The 15,178-nt window shown below is 43.0% G+C and overlaps 1 protein-coding gene across 2 annotated transcripts in view; it reads left to right on the top strand.

Annotated features, from left to right (window-relative positions):
* Positions 1-14,627, top strand: part of wwox (WW domain containing oxidoreductase) — a 139,038-nt gene extending 124,411 nt beyond the window's left edge. For both annotated transcript variants that reach the window (XM_028584581.1, XM_028584580.1), the window contains one exon: positions 14,040-14,627. In XM_028584581.1, the coding sequence (XP_028440382.1) occupies positions 14,040-14,231 (192 nt within the window). In that variant the 3' untranslated portion in view covers positions 14,232-14,627. The remainder of the gene's footprint in view (positions 1-14,039) is intronic.
* Positions 14,628-15,178: the final 551 nt, after the last annotated feature.

The raw sequence follows: 15,178 nt of genomic DNA, 5'->3' as shown, positions 1-15,178 counted from the left end.
CTGGCTAGTGGAGGTCACACTCTGCCTGAGGAGACAGGTGCCTCAAGATTAGCCTCTACATTAATGGCCTTTACTCACACACACACACACACACACACACACACACACACACACACACACACACACACACGATGCAAGCCAGTCCTAGAGAACTCCTATACCACAGGGATGTGAAACTAGTGAGAACACAGCTCTGACTCTCATATCCTATTTATACATCCTTTCCTGTACATTACAATCCTATTTAGCTCGCCCTGCTTCCTACACAATCCTATTTATGGACTCACCCCCACCTCCCCACCACCACGCACCCCCTTCCACTCTCCAATCCCATTTGTGTGCCCCCTCCTCCTGTATGCAGGTGCCATCTATCCAAAAGGCTGCCTACTGGGTGTGTAAGCTGTGATTCAGAGTGTGTGCAGTTTATGTGTGTGTGTGTGTGTGTGTGTGTGTGTGTGTGTGTGTGTGTGTTCACCGGTGATTTGTGTGTTAATGTAACACTGAAATTGGAGTGGTCCACCTAGGAATAGGAGAAACACTGTTCTTGGACTCTTGTGTTTGCAAACATCAGTCAGTTGTTCTGTGGCTAACTAAAAAGCTGTTGTGTTCTCTAAAGGCAAAAAAATGCTTGAATTTGGTTTGTACCTCACATCATTATGCACCGAGAAGAAAGAGCTTCAAATCAGTCTCTTTAAATTGAAAGAGACTGGAGGTGCTTGCGCTCTCCAACATCCTTTTGCTATCTGGTGTAATACACATCCCCGTCTCTGCATTTACAAATCGTCCATAAGTAAAGATGAGTGTCTGTGTCTTCTGTCCCGTCCCATCTCCACCTGTCCCTGTGACAGGCCTCTTATCCTCCATTAGTGTATTTAAACAGGACAAAGTGACTGTCCATATCACAGGCCTGTCTCCACCTGACTCCCCTACCTGTCACTCACCCAGCGTTATGAAAGTATGCTCATTCTGTTTGAAGATGGGAGATGAAAGGAGGACAGCAGTCACGGACCCCGTTGGCCTGACAGACCGGATTAGAGTACCCAATCTTGGAGAAAGAGGTACGAGGGAGGGAAGAGAAGGGTGAGGATGTTCCTGCCTAACTGGATTAGGGGAGGTCGAAGGCAAGGTATATGTAGAACAAGGGTCTGTGCCTGTTTTTATTAAGGTATGGAAGGGTTAGCAAAGTGGGCGTGGAGGCTCGTGTGCCTGTTCATATTAGAAAGACAGCTGTTTGTTGGCTCTCCAGTTGCACTTTAGTTTAAGCTGAAGGTCTCACAGACAGAGGTAATGATGAGCCAGCAACAAAAAACTTCACATGCCGAAACACAATCTTCTGATGAAATGAGAGGTAGACCGTCAGGCCGCCAGAGCACAAGGTTAAACATCTCAATATGCTGCTGCTGCTGCTGCTGTTGCTGCTGCTGTATCTTACTTTGTATACACAGCTGGACTAGTTGAAGTTATATTGATGCTCAGTGCGAGTCTTAGGCAAAGGGTTTCAAATAAGTGATATATGACGTCTTCCATTTGGCAGACATTTTTATCCAAAGCCAACACCAGAGTGAAATAGTATGACTGAGCTGAATTTATTAATCATTCAATTAACTAAATGTTCCTTCTTGGTATGGTTCAGATGAATGGACTGTCAGTCTTTAATGCAATCTAATTCTCAGCACACCTCAAGAGAGATGCTGAGAACTTAACTGCTCTGCAACTCTTTCATTTCTCTCACCCTCCTTTCACCTGCATTACTCATTTCTCTGTGCGCTTTTGTCACACTCATTTTTGCTTTATTATTTCCCTGCATCTTGTAGTCTAAATCCAGATCTGGCCTCCTGTAGCGGCTGTTTAAGATGCCCTGCAGCCTGCTATCTACATCTCTTCCTCTGTGTTTCTTTCTTACCTCCCCTCCTCAGATAGAGTCTTGCTCTATGTCTTTGGGGCCGGCTGGTAAAGATGGTTGGGGCAGTCGATCGTATCAGACTATCAGGCCAGTTCAACCATAAATTACCTGCAGCTAACAAAGCGTGCTGCTGTAACTATTACACAGGCACTCAAAGTCACCCCGGCCCACACGGCTGGGCTAAACACTCTCACACACTGAATGATAGCAGACCAAAGAGAGTGCAGGGACAGCGTTTGTTGGTTGCACACTAAGATTTCATTGACAGCATACAACTTCAAACATGGGTGGTAAAAGTTCAGTCAGAGAGGCAGATGATGACTTAATATCAGCATAATAGCTCAGTTACCTTTTTACGATTTTAGGATTCATATTAAAACCAGAGAGAAACATTTGTATGCCATTATTCTTTTATTTACTAGCATAAAACTGCACCAGAAATGATAGGCTAATACTGTATGTCAATTTAATAATATTAAAATTCTTAAAGTGCCCATATTATGAAAAAACACTTTTTTTCTGGGATTTGGTGTGTTATTTTGTGTCTTGGGTGCTTCCACACGCATACAAACTTGAAAAACAAACAAACATCCATGCTGTTTTGAGTGAGATACGGGTTTCTGAATGTCTTCTTGCCTTCAGTCTTTGGGTGAGCTGTTCAAAATCTGCAGGGCTTTCTACGTCAGTAGCCCAGATGAGGTGGCGAACCGCTAGCATGCTACCTCGTTCTCAATGGCAAAACACTGCTACAACACACACAAGTTCACCATAATCTACAAAGGAACTACTTACATGTCCTTGTTCTGCAGGTATTCCACGCAAAGTTGGAAGTGCGCCCTCGTTTAGAAGAAGTCTCCTGGCTAATCCTGCCTTGAAGTTAGAGAAACAGCATTTCTTTTACTGTGTATGGAAACGGCTAGCTAGCTGATTATAATCCTTACCTAGCTACTGCGCATGTGCAAGTGCCAACAAAGATGATACAGAAGTAAGATGTCTCACTCTGTAGCTAAAACAGAGACCTGAACACACAGGGTGAATAGAGGATCTGCAGCAATGTGCAGTACAACAAAAATATGGTGTTTGTTTAAAATTAAACCATATAAACCTATTCTGGTACAACCTCAAAATACAATTATGGACCTAAAAATGAGCATAATATGGACGCGTAAGGTTAAATTTCTTCATGCAAACATTTTTGCAAAAGGCATATTTGTTTCAGTCACTTCTTAGAGCATGACTGGTATACTCTACATAACCTCCACTGTCATTAAGCATAAAAACATAACACTGTAATCTGATGGTATTTGAAAATAATTAGAAATGGATCCACAATTAATTCATGGGACTTTATTCAGCTGATAGTGTTCCACTGTCCCTCTATGCTTAACTATTTGTTGTGTCGAGACAGAGCAATGCCTTTTCCCTCTCCCAGCTGTGTGCGCAAGTCTGTGTTATTGGCTAATTGAGAGCGTGTTCTGTGCTGCAGCTCTGCCCTGGAGGTTAGTGTTAGCACACACACACTGTAGCAGGACAAATGAGAATACACCCCGCCATCTGCCCAAGAGAGACTCTCCGTCGCCCTCTCCTTGTCCCTCTACCCTTGTTCCACTCCTCTCTTTTTACTCTTTTAGTCTCATTTTTATTTCTTCCTTCATGCTCCCACCTATCTCTCCTCACACTCTCCCCCTGCCCCTCTCCCCACCTTTTCTATTCTACCTTTCCATTTGAACAGTTTTCTCTCTGCGTACCACCTCTTCATTTCTACCACTCTTGTTTCCTCCCTGCTCCTTTCTGCCACCTGCCTCTCTCCATCCTGAGTAAGTCAGTGGGAGGTTGTGTTGGTGTGTTTGTGATGTGGGGGGTTCAGGCTGTCGTATTAAGGTGTTACCGTAGTCCGACCGCAGACTTTCAGAGTGTTCAGTGGGCGCGATCCATAGGGGCTGACACAGAAGGTGACCCCCAGTCGGTAACCTTGGAGACCAACTTTATTAAAATGAATTTGAGTAGAGGGGCCGTCCTGACAGCAGCATAATTACATCGCAGAGCATCAGCACTAATTTATGCAGCCCGCATTCAACCGGTCAGGAGTGCCGAGATGGGGTCAGCATGGACACAGACACACACACACACACACACACACACACACACACACACACACACACACACACACACACACTTACAGGAGCATATTGGGACACACACACATACACGTGGATCAGCATACCAATAAAAATAGGTAAATACATTCAGTTTGCTATACTGCACTGTGCAGTGGCAGATCCCTCCGTAGTGTTTTTTACTGCTTTGAGGCTCAATGTGAGTGTGAATGTATGTAGGCATGCATATGTGACCTGCGTGTGTGTTTGTGTGCCAGAAAGACAGTGTGTGTAAGTATATTTAGCAGACTGGACTGATCTTATTAGTGTCATAGCCTGATAAGCGAGCAGTGACTCAAATACAGACAGCAAATTCACAGAAAAACAATACATATTTGCTCATTTGTCTTTCTAATGTTTTACGTGTTTCAGTGGTAAGCACACAGAGAAAAAACAATTCTAAGCCTGTTTATACTGTACATTTTCACTGTAGTGGTCTCCTTTTTGCTTATTGACACTAAAACTCCCCATTGAAGCCATCACTGAGGCAATACTCTCATGCAGGGTGGCAACTACGATAAAGAAAAGGTAAAGTGACCTACCTCGACTGTTCTTTGGTAGCGATAACAACAGTCTCCATTAATTATAACAAAGGTCAATGCTCAGAGGCTTGCTCGGAAGTCCTTTGGGTTTTTTGCCCAAAGAGTAACTTCACACCTGCTTTTCTTAATGCAAAGTTTTCTTTATCTTAACACCCTTTTCCTTTAGAAGAGGTGTTCTTTCAATCTCGGTATCTCCCCTCTGTGCCTCTTTCCTCTCATTCTCAGGTAATAAACACACACACACACACACAACCGTGTAACACACATTCACTTTGAGTTTGAGCCATTCTAATTTAAATATCAAGCTGGCGACATGACCAAACCCAAACTTCTACAGTAGATGCAAAAAAAGTTTGGATAATAATCTGTAATCTATTAAAATGAAATGCTACAAGCAATAAAAAGACACAAGTAAATGAAAACATTTTAGCGCAGTGGATTGTGACAGCTTTTTCATTCAGCATGCAACTAACACTTTGTGATTGCCATCACTTTTATTCATGTATTGATTAGTAAGGTCCTCTGTGCTCATTAGGCTCTATTAACAAAGATCCATAAATGGAAAAAAACAAAACAATTCTGATAATCACTGCCTTGCATTCTTGCTGCAACACAAACAGTTCTGTCATCCTTCCCCTGATCTTCGCTCGGCTTCTGTTCTAAAGAACTTTGCAGAACCCATTCACAACCAAGTGATGACAAGTCTGCCCCATAGAGGCTAAAGCAAGAGACAAAATAAAATGTCTATGGAGAAGGGAGAGAGGAAGAAGGGATCAGAGGAAGAGAAGCAAGAGAGAGTGCTATAGAGAAGAGTAAAAAAGGGGTGAACAGGGGGAACATGGATATAAGTCACAGCTCCAGTCACTCCATTGTAGCCGTTGTGACCAAGGGCACACTAATCTATCCCATTAGCAGATCTCTCTGACTCTCTCATAATGTTACTGCTAGCTGCTCTCCTGTGACATGTTCCTGCTGTGTGTGTGTGTGTGTGTGTGTGTGTGTGTGTGTGTGTGTGTGTGTGTGTGTGTGTGTGTGTGTGTGTGTGAGAGAGAGTGTGAGGGAGGGAGGGAAAGAGAGGGAGAAAGGGATGGAGAGCATGCTTTTGTGTGCGAGTGTGTGTGCAAGAGACAGTGTGAGTGAGACAGAATGCTTTGCCTGTGTGTGTGTAAGTGTGTGCGTAATGACGGTTCAGCTAGTTGCTCTCCTGTGAAAATGACACGTTCCTGCCAAATTAATATCATTACTATCAGAGTTTAATGGGCCAGTGCTGCCTTCTTATTTAAAACAGAACATCCCTCTCTCGACCTCCACCACAAGGAAGGGGGAAAGGGGGGGATGGGGGGGGAATGGGTTATGAGCAGACAATGTGAAGAGACTTTTTTTATTTCCTACTACAGCCAAAAAGAAAGATAAACTTAAGATAGGGTTAGGATGAGCTTGAAATCAAACAAACAGAATACTGAGGATAAAAAGGACATCATTTAATTATGCTCTTAGACAGAGGAAATAAAGACAAACATTTTCATTTGCACCTGAGGCCCACTTTGTGTGCGTTCAATGGGACTAGACGACTTATCATTTACAGTTTTCTATCCAACCATGTCAGTCATTTGACTAAAAATACGTTTCCCTTTCTGCTTTGTGTGGTAGCTTTAAAATGTATCTCTGCTCTATTGAACAATAGGGCTTCCTTCCCAGTTGTAATGTTGCATTTTGACGGCTGCTATCACCACCGGTATTTAACATAACAAAAAGCCAGATCATGTTTGCGTGATTTATGTTAGGGGGCTCCTGCCTTTTTTCTTTGTGGGAGAAATAACACTTTTTGGAGGCAACTTAGAGATGTTTGGCTCTTGGCTACATTTTCTTTCACAGCTTGTGTTTTACAGTATGGCTTTCTGGTTTTTCTTTTCTTTTACAGTACTTTGCAGTAGGTGTGTGTACAGTATGAGCAGTCGGTTAGGGTGTCATTCTTCACTCGGAGTCAGCACTGTGATAATGAGTTCATTTGGAAATACACTCTGCGGGCCGCCTGTGTATGTGGATGGTTGTGTTTGCACATGTGTGCATATTTGCACAATCTGTATACATGTGGATATAACTATTGCACACTACATTGTGTGTGTGTGTGTGTGTGTGTGTGTGTGTGTGTGTGTGTGGGTGGGTGTTTTTGTATGTGCACACCTGAAAATGTGTGTGAGAGATCGTGAGTGTGTGAATATGTCAGGTTGCCGCAGGAGACCAATTAGCTGATGCATCAGTGAGGAGGTGAGCATACACACACCTGTGTGTGGCCCTATTACACCAACTCATCACACACTCACATACCGACACACAGACAGCATTGCTCTGCTCATAATAGAAACATACTGACACTTAGAGTACATTGACCATATGGAATAATGACTTTGCCGTGTCAAACTGTCAGACTTGAGTCACCAGCATGCGTTATTTCAACCAGGTGTTGTTACTAACTTGACCAACTTTTGTGAATTATGGGTTATCTTACTGCTGCTGAATGGTTGTCATTACCAATATGTACTTTACATTTGAACATTTCTTTGCTCAGAACTGCACGCCTTGTGTTCATACACTGCAGATGAGATCCAAACTTTGAGGTGTCGTGCACTGACGCAATCAGGTGAGAGTGAAAAAGCAGATCACAGCCAATAAAGCAGCCAGGCCTCTTCATGTATAATTCAGATCTTTTATGGTGGGCTATGCACCCATATGGGCGTGCTGATGGAAGACTAAGGCCATTTCCAGCTACAGAAAAGCCCTTTTAAAAGCTAATCCTTGTGCCAGAGTCCTGCTCTTTTACTGCTCCTCTTTAATGAATAGGTGTCCAATAAGGCCTTTTATTGTCTTAGCATATGTTGCTTTTATTAGGGGAAAATAATTAGGTTGTGCAGATCACTTCGGAAGTCCTCTCGCAAGATAAAAATGAGATAGTTTCACAGTCGTTGCGCAAGTCCTTCTGACTCCTTGTCGTTTTCCCCATGGATGCCTTGTGTCCTAGCTCCCTCACCTCCTCCTCTCCTTTGTTTCCTTCTCTGCTCTCCTTGTCCCTCCTCTCATCTTTATGCCTCCCCTCCTCCTCTACCTCTTGTCCTTTGCATTCCCTCCACCTCGTTCCTCACTTCCTTTTCTATTGTTCCCTCGAACATGCGGACATTAAATGTATGCAGCGATGTCGCATTGGACTGCACACACACACACACACACACACACACACACACACACACACACACACACACACACACACACACACACACACAAAACAGATGAACAATCACAGTGTGACAGGAGGCTGTTGATGACTGACACTCTGTTGATCTTATCTGGCACGAAAGGGGGAAAGGGAGGGCCGCAGAGAAAAAGAGAGAGAAATAGTGCGGTGGGGGGGTTTCCTGCTGTGCTTTGTGTTGTGTCCCTGTCACTCCTACATAGTTTATTCCTCTGCTCTTTTCTCTCTCTCGGGCTTCTCATCTTCTACTACATCCCTCTGCTCGATTATATAGAAAGAAAGAATGTCAGCAGGGCTCATCTGTGATCTGGGACTCCAGGGAAAGAGATCCATTTACCTTCAAGAGGTCCTACTATGACCGTTTACCCATGAGATCTCAGCTACTGTATGCCTAGTCCTGTAAATTATGAGGCCGGAGGGGGATGGGGCTGCAGGGGAAAAGGGATCTGCAGAGGGTTGATGGAAAAGAACGGGGCTGAGGAAGGAGCAGGGGGCAAGGCTGATGGACTGCGAGAGATTGTGCAGGCATGATGAAGAAACAGAAAGAGAAGGAGGGAGGGGGGAGGCTGACCCTTCCATCCTGTCCTTAATGCCCCTCAGGGGAGCACACTGCAAATAGGTGAGTATAGCCATCCGCCTATGGGCTAATGGAGGGTATGAAATAGAGTTTAGTACATACAGATGACCAGGGGTAGACTAATCACTGGAGAGACCCATGATGAGGAGAGCTGGTCATACTCAAAGGATCTAAACAAGCTCTTAGTCAGTTATTCACTTGAATAAAAGCTTTAGACTATATTCAGTGCTTTTGGATGTGTAGAAGTAAATCATTTGTAGAGTGCTTGGGGATTATTTTATCATGTTGGGACTAAAAAAATCCACACCACCTTTACTTGCTTCCATCTACTGTGACCTTTGGCTTACCTCAGTCAGGGTGACAGAGGGGTGAGTGTCAGCGAACTATCTGAAGTGTGCGCTGAGGTGTTTGAGGTGCTAATCTCCTCCCCTCTTGGTTGAGTGGTCAAGCTAAATAGAGGGGCCACTTGTTTATCTGAGGGGACCGCGTTACCCAGGATTCCCTCTACAGCTGGGCCAGCCACGCTCAACTGAGTTGTCAGCTCGCAGAGGTTACCACGGCTGAGGGCAAAGATAACTGTACACACACACACACACACACACACACACACACACACACACACACACACACACACACACACACACAAACTGCACACATACACAGAGGAAGTTTTTGATTTCAATGGTTATTTATTAAATGTAAAATATCTTTAGCACAGATTAAAAATCAGACACCTCCATCTATTTGAAACATCACAGGCTGAAAAAAAACATTTCTGAAACAGAATCACAATCCCTTTGGAATCCCACTTTCAGGATAGCTAGTCCACGAGGCTGGGCAGAGGGCTGAGGCCAACACTGCACTCCTTCTGATCCCTTTACTGGGGCTACAAGCCAGGAAATACTTTCCAAATGCATGCTGTAACCTTATTACACTGGATTTTAGAAAATCTAAGTACCTTGAGAATTCAGGTATTCTACCACTTATAGATGAGAAAAGAAATCTGTAGTTCACTGTTTTCAAAAAATGTGACTTTCTCTAAAACCGGGTAAAATAGTAATTGCAAGAATTCATCAGCACTTGTTTATCTTATGGAACTACACAGTGGGAACTTCAAATCACAGAATGCTGCTTGTCTGTGATTGACAGCTTAACAAACTTCAAGAAGGCTACAAAAACTATAAATAAAAGATCTAATTTTGATTCCAACCAAAACTGTTTTCTTGACTTGCTGCAAATCCAGAGGGCCTTCGCATGACACACGTGGGCATGTGCTGTAATGATCCGTGGTTCATGCCAGGAACTGAACTTTTCAAATTGTGTCCCAGGCATAAATAGCTTTGCCAGCGTATAGCACTGCTGCTGCTGAATTGGAGTGCAATCACAGAGGTCAGCTGGTGAACGTCCCCCTCTCTTTTCTGCTCTGCCTCAACCCTCGCTGCTGTACAAATGCCAACTGACAACAACTACCACAGATGGTGAGGCGAAACACGGAAGACAGGCAAAGGAAGAGAACCACCCACAGGAATAAGAAAAACAGGAAGACTCTACACACACTGTCCGAGAGAGATATTGCCTGACAATATTATCAACTCATTTATTTTAAACTTTTTTTTTTTATTAAATCTTTTTTATTTTTTCTACTTTTTTAAGGTATTCTTATTTTTCCAGCACATGCCATATGAGAATTTGGGGATTATAAAAGTACCTGAAAGAATTGCTAGGTTTTCAGCATGCATAGCTGTTTGTATTTACAGGTTTGTATGTACAGGGATGGGCCAAAAACAGACTGCTCTACAGTACTGGGTTTATTTACATCCAGGTCAGAGGGAGAGGTTGATGTCATAACTACAGATGTGGGGGTGAAGGGTCACATGCATAGGGTCAGAGAAAGCTCATCTGGCTGAGTACAACTTGGATGATGAAGACACAGAACAGAACACGGCAAAGTAACATTACTGTTAATTCAACAACAACACATCTCCACCACATACGCTTTTTGCTTATGAATACGCTCAATTTGGAGTTTTCAGCAACTGATTATTGCGTAACACTATACAAGGACATTTCTATTGCAAGTCCATGAGGTCCATGGGTATTGAGTCGATACTGAGATGGAAGACTTGGATCTGATCCCAGAGCAGTTAGCCGTAGTAGTGGATCCCAGGCTAAGTGCAGACCCATTGCTGTATTTCCACAGTCAGCTTATTGCAGGGTCTTTTGTAAGTATTTTCTCAGCATTTGGGTGTGTTTTTGTTACCCACAAAAGCAGATATACACAGAAAAACTGTCCTGCTCCTTTGGTTTGTCATATTGCTGTGGTACAGTAATCTTTATTTTTTTGATCATTTTAGATTTATGGTTGTTTTGTGCACTTTATCTGTCCCATCTTCTCCCCTCCCCAAATCAGTGTGGTAATAGCAGAGCTGTTTTTCTTTTGGGGAATGTTTAAGTAAAGTCTCAAGTAATTCAAAACAAGTCCTGGTCCAGTCTCAAGTCAGGTCTCTGAATGCTGACTGTGCTAATTAATGACATGGCACTGGTCAAAACCCTTTCAAATAATGTTTTACATTGCTGACACAAAGGCTCCTCACTGCAAATTATTAGACCTTTTAAAGAATAATAAGAAATATCTATAAATGTATGTAGGTGGATCGATCCACATTAGTGGCTTTCTGAATAGGCCAATTGCACAGCAATAGGCAGGGCAACCCGACAATCATGAATTTAATCACAATGATTAAGTAATGTAAATGCACTTTATTTACTACGGCTACAAAACCTTTGCAATAACCTGCAACATGGCAAATTGCCGCATATTATCATTATTATTATTATTATTATTATTATTATTATTATTATTATTATTGTGTTATCCAGTCAGAAGTCTCTTGTCAAGTCAACCTGTCAGTCAAGTCTAATTTTACAGCTTTGGGTAGTAGAGAACAACTCTAAAACACCACAGATGTTACTACTGTACACAAGGTAACAATTCACGTTTAGTTGTAGAAGATAGAAAGACACACAGCAAAATCCATCAGTTTGTAGACAGCTAAATGTACAGGCATAATCTACAGTTTCACATGGGTTAGAAATGGCTGTTACACCACAGATGTGTATGATGCACACTGGTTCAGTGATATACCCTATTTGTGTGGATTGTCCCAAATGTTTATTTGCGTATCTGTTCGTGCTCGTGTGCAGGCGCATGCTCGTGTTCAGGCATGCACATATGAATACTGTATGTGTGTATGTGTAATTGCGTAATGTATCAAGGTTGTTGCGGCACGCACCCCCTTGTTCTCTTTCTCACTACCTCGCACACCCCTTGCCTTCTATCTGCAAACACACACACACGCGCACGCACGCACACAATGATAGATGGCTGCGGTGGGTGGTTGAGCATGTTAATGCCTAATCTCATCAGCCTTATCTTCTGCAGAGGTTACAGGGTCAAGTGGTGAGGGGGGATGAGCTAAACACCAATAAGATAGCACATTGCTGGACTCCCAGCTTTTTTTTCTAGGAAAGAAATGGACTTTGCACTTTTGAAAAAAATAATACTGAAGACATGATTATGAAGTCTGCCACATAAATCTGGATTATGAAAGTTAAAGTCCTTTTTTTATCAATATTTTAACTAGCAGCAGGACCAGTGTTTGGTAACTGCACACAAACAAACTGCTTTGAAAGTCAGCCAAGTTCAAGGGAGCGTCAGCGAGTCCGAGCATGCAGCGCTGAAATCTTCAGTGGAGTTTAAAAAGCATTTAGCTCTCAGACGAGCTAAATCAGATGCCCTAAGCGAGCGAGATGAGTTAAACTGAGCGTGTGTGAACCTGCAACTCAGAGACACTGCTTGGCATTTGTTTGATATGGCGACATGTGATGTGGATGAAGTTATCGCCCCACTGGCAGGTGAGACAGACAGCGGCAGACAGGGAAATGCTGCCTTTTCATCTGCTGTTTACCAGCTCTCTCATCACACTGCGCTTCAAACACACTCAATCTGCTGCTACAACGTTACACACCAGGGCTCCTCCTGGCGGAAGTTTACAAAGAGCTGAGAGGGGGTTGTGTGTGAGTGTGTGTGTGTCTGTGGTTTGGTGTGTGTTGATGAGAAAAAAATAATTCTTGGAATCTGGTTGGTGTGTGTAGTTCGTTCATTGTATTTGTATTCATGTGCACATTTTTTCTACTTGCATGTGAAAGTATAAATGCTTTAGACCTCGACGGATCTTTCCACTTCATGTGTGTTTGTCTCACAGCTGCTTTAGGAAACTGTTCAAACAGTTGGCATTTAATGTGACTCCATCATGCATGTGTGTATGTTTGTGTGTCTTGCCCATGTTTGACTACTGCGCATATGGGGTTGTCTCAGTGTGTGCCAGTGCTCTGTGCTAAACATTAGTCCTCAGCCTCCACATCAGTGTTCCCTCTCACTCTCTCTGCCCCCCCCATCTCATTCTGGCTGCCTCTCATTGGGAGATAAAGAGGCAAGCCATTTCATGTGGCCGTATAGAAGTTGTCTCCAGCCCCAGAGTTTGCAGGGAAGCTGTCACAGCAGCTTTTAGCCAGAGCGGCAACATGAAAGATCCCTCTTTGAGCAGTTGGGTTATGTGTGTAATTCTCTCTGACGTGTTTATTCTGCTGCAATTTCAACTCTCATTTTCAAATGTCATAGAAATCTCCCTCCTCCAAGAATATCCCTACTAATTACTGACTGATGGGACAGGGTGTATTAGAGAACTTAGCAGGTTGCGTCTAAATACTGTTTTTCTTTTACAGTGCATCTCGCCTTGAGACAACATGAAACGGAGTCAATTTCTGGGTTGAGACTTGAGTGATCTTCAGATTTTAAACCTGCCTTAAAAAAATGAGAGAGGACTTACTGAGAAAGAGCCAGAGTGGTGTGTGTGTGTGTGTGTGTGTGTGCGTGTGTGTGTGTGTGTATTGTCTGCAATACAGAATTGTATTTGCATCATTCCCAATACTTTTTCTCAACTTTAAAAGCCTGGCTGAACCCATACACACATCATGTGAAAATATACATATTCATAACCATGGCATAAAACCTGTTCTTTAACACTATACATAAAAGCTGTGGTTTCCTCCAGACAGGAGCTGGTGTAATTTTCATGTTCTCACATTCGCCCCTGTGAGTCTATACATGTGTAGCATTCTTATGGTCCCATATAGCCATAGGTCCTGTACACACAGGGTAGTGAAATAAATAAATAAATATATGTATATAAATATATGTACAGTGATGGGGTTATGCTGTTCCCATGGTAATATGACCCAGTCATCATGGGCTGCTGGAAGAGGGGAGAGAGGGCTTGTAGAGTCCTTTTTTCTTCTTCTTCCTGTTGACACTCTGTCCTGCTGTCTCTATTTCTGTGTTAGTGTATGTGTAGATGTACGTGTCTCACAGAGGACAAAGCGATGTAGTCGGTGTCCACTGTTCTTTCTCTGGACAGGACGTCCTAATGTCCACGTCAGTAAATGGGTTCTCTGTATTTTGTCTTCTCCCGAATGCTGACGCTGCCTCGTTGTCTCAGTCTCATGAGTCGCCTGCTGAACTCGTATCTCTTTCTTTGTGTTTCTCTGTCCGCAGCAACAAGGGGCGGCTACTACGGTGTACTGTGCCGTAGCGCCGGAGCTGGAAGGGTTAGGCGGCATGTACTTCAACAACTGCTTCCGCTGCCTGCCGTCCATCCAGGCCCAGGACCAGAGCAGCGCTTCCAGCCTGTGGGAGCTGAGCGAGCGCCTGGTTGCAGAGAGGTCAGCAGGCATACAGGCTCTCTGATGGACCGACGAGGAGGTGGAGGAGATGGACTAGCCAAACAGGAAGGATGGTGGGTCACTGTCATGTCCAGTTAGGTATGAACTGAATAAAAGTTAACTGTACTGCACAATACAAGAGAGCTGCCAAACCACGGAAGTCCATCTGGATATGTCACATTACTACGGGGGCTAAAACACACTACATAAACAGTACAAGAGGGGGTTTCATATACACTACTGAATAAATTAAAGTTTGAGTTGTGTTCAGCTCTGCTGTGGTAGTTTACAATGGGAGGTGTGGGACGGGAGAAGATTTGGAAGGATTTCAGGGATCTCTTAAAGTTTGTTCTTTTCTCTGTTTGTCTCAGTAGCTTTTTATAACGTTTTCAAGTCTTCATTTCACAACTATTTAAAAGAGCAAAGTTCAAAGAAGCAAATGACCTGTCTTGCTAACAATACAGGGTTACCTAATAAGCATACACTCTATGGCATATGCATCCGTTTCCAGCAAAAGTGCACTATATGGCAAATATTGTGTCTTTCCAATTAAATTCAGTATCCTCTTGTCTAGTTCTACGTAGATGTTGATGTTTCCTATTGAGATACAGAGAGCGTTGGTTAATCGTTGTGATGAAATAAGGAGTAATGGGCATGTGACACTCATGGATATATAAACACACTAGAGGTATGATTCTTATGGCTATATACAATATTCTGCAATAATTTTATTTCTTATCAATGTCCCTATTCATTTTTCTGTACAATATTTACAATATCCTGATTTCTGGGCGTGTGCTAAAGGGGTGTGGACATCATCATTTTTTTTTCTGTTAGTTATTTGACTCAACCTACGTATTAATAATTTATACTCTGGTAAATCTAAATTACAATTTGGAGGTATTTTAATGGATGATTCGTGTCCATTTGAATAGCAAATACAGATGGTGGAGAATTGTTTTTCCAGAGTCC

The sequence above is a fragment of the Perca flavescens genome, chromosome 8 (assembly GCF_004354835.1).
Source record: "Perca flavescens isolate YP-PL-M2 chromosome 8, PFLA_1.0, whole genome shotgun sequence".
In the NCBI taxonomy this organism is placed as follows: Eukaryota; Metazoa; Chordata; class Actinopteri; order Perciformes; family Percidae; genus Perca; species Perca flavescens.
This window is presented reverse-complemented; position numbering and strand designations above follow the sequence as displayed.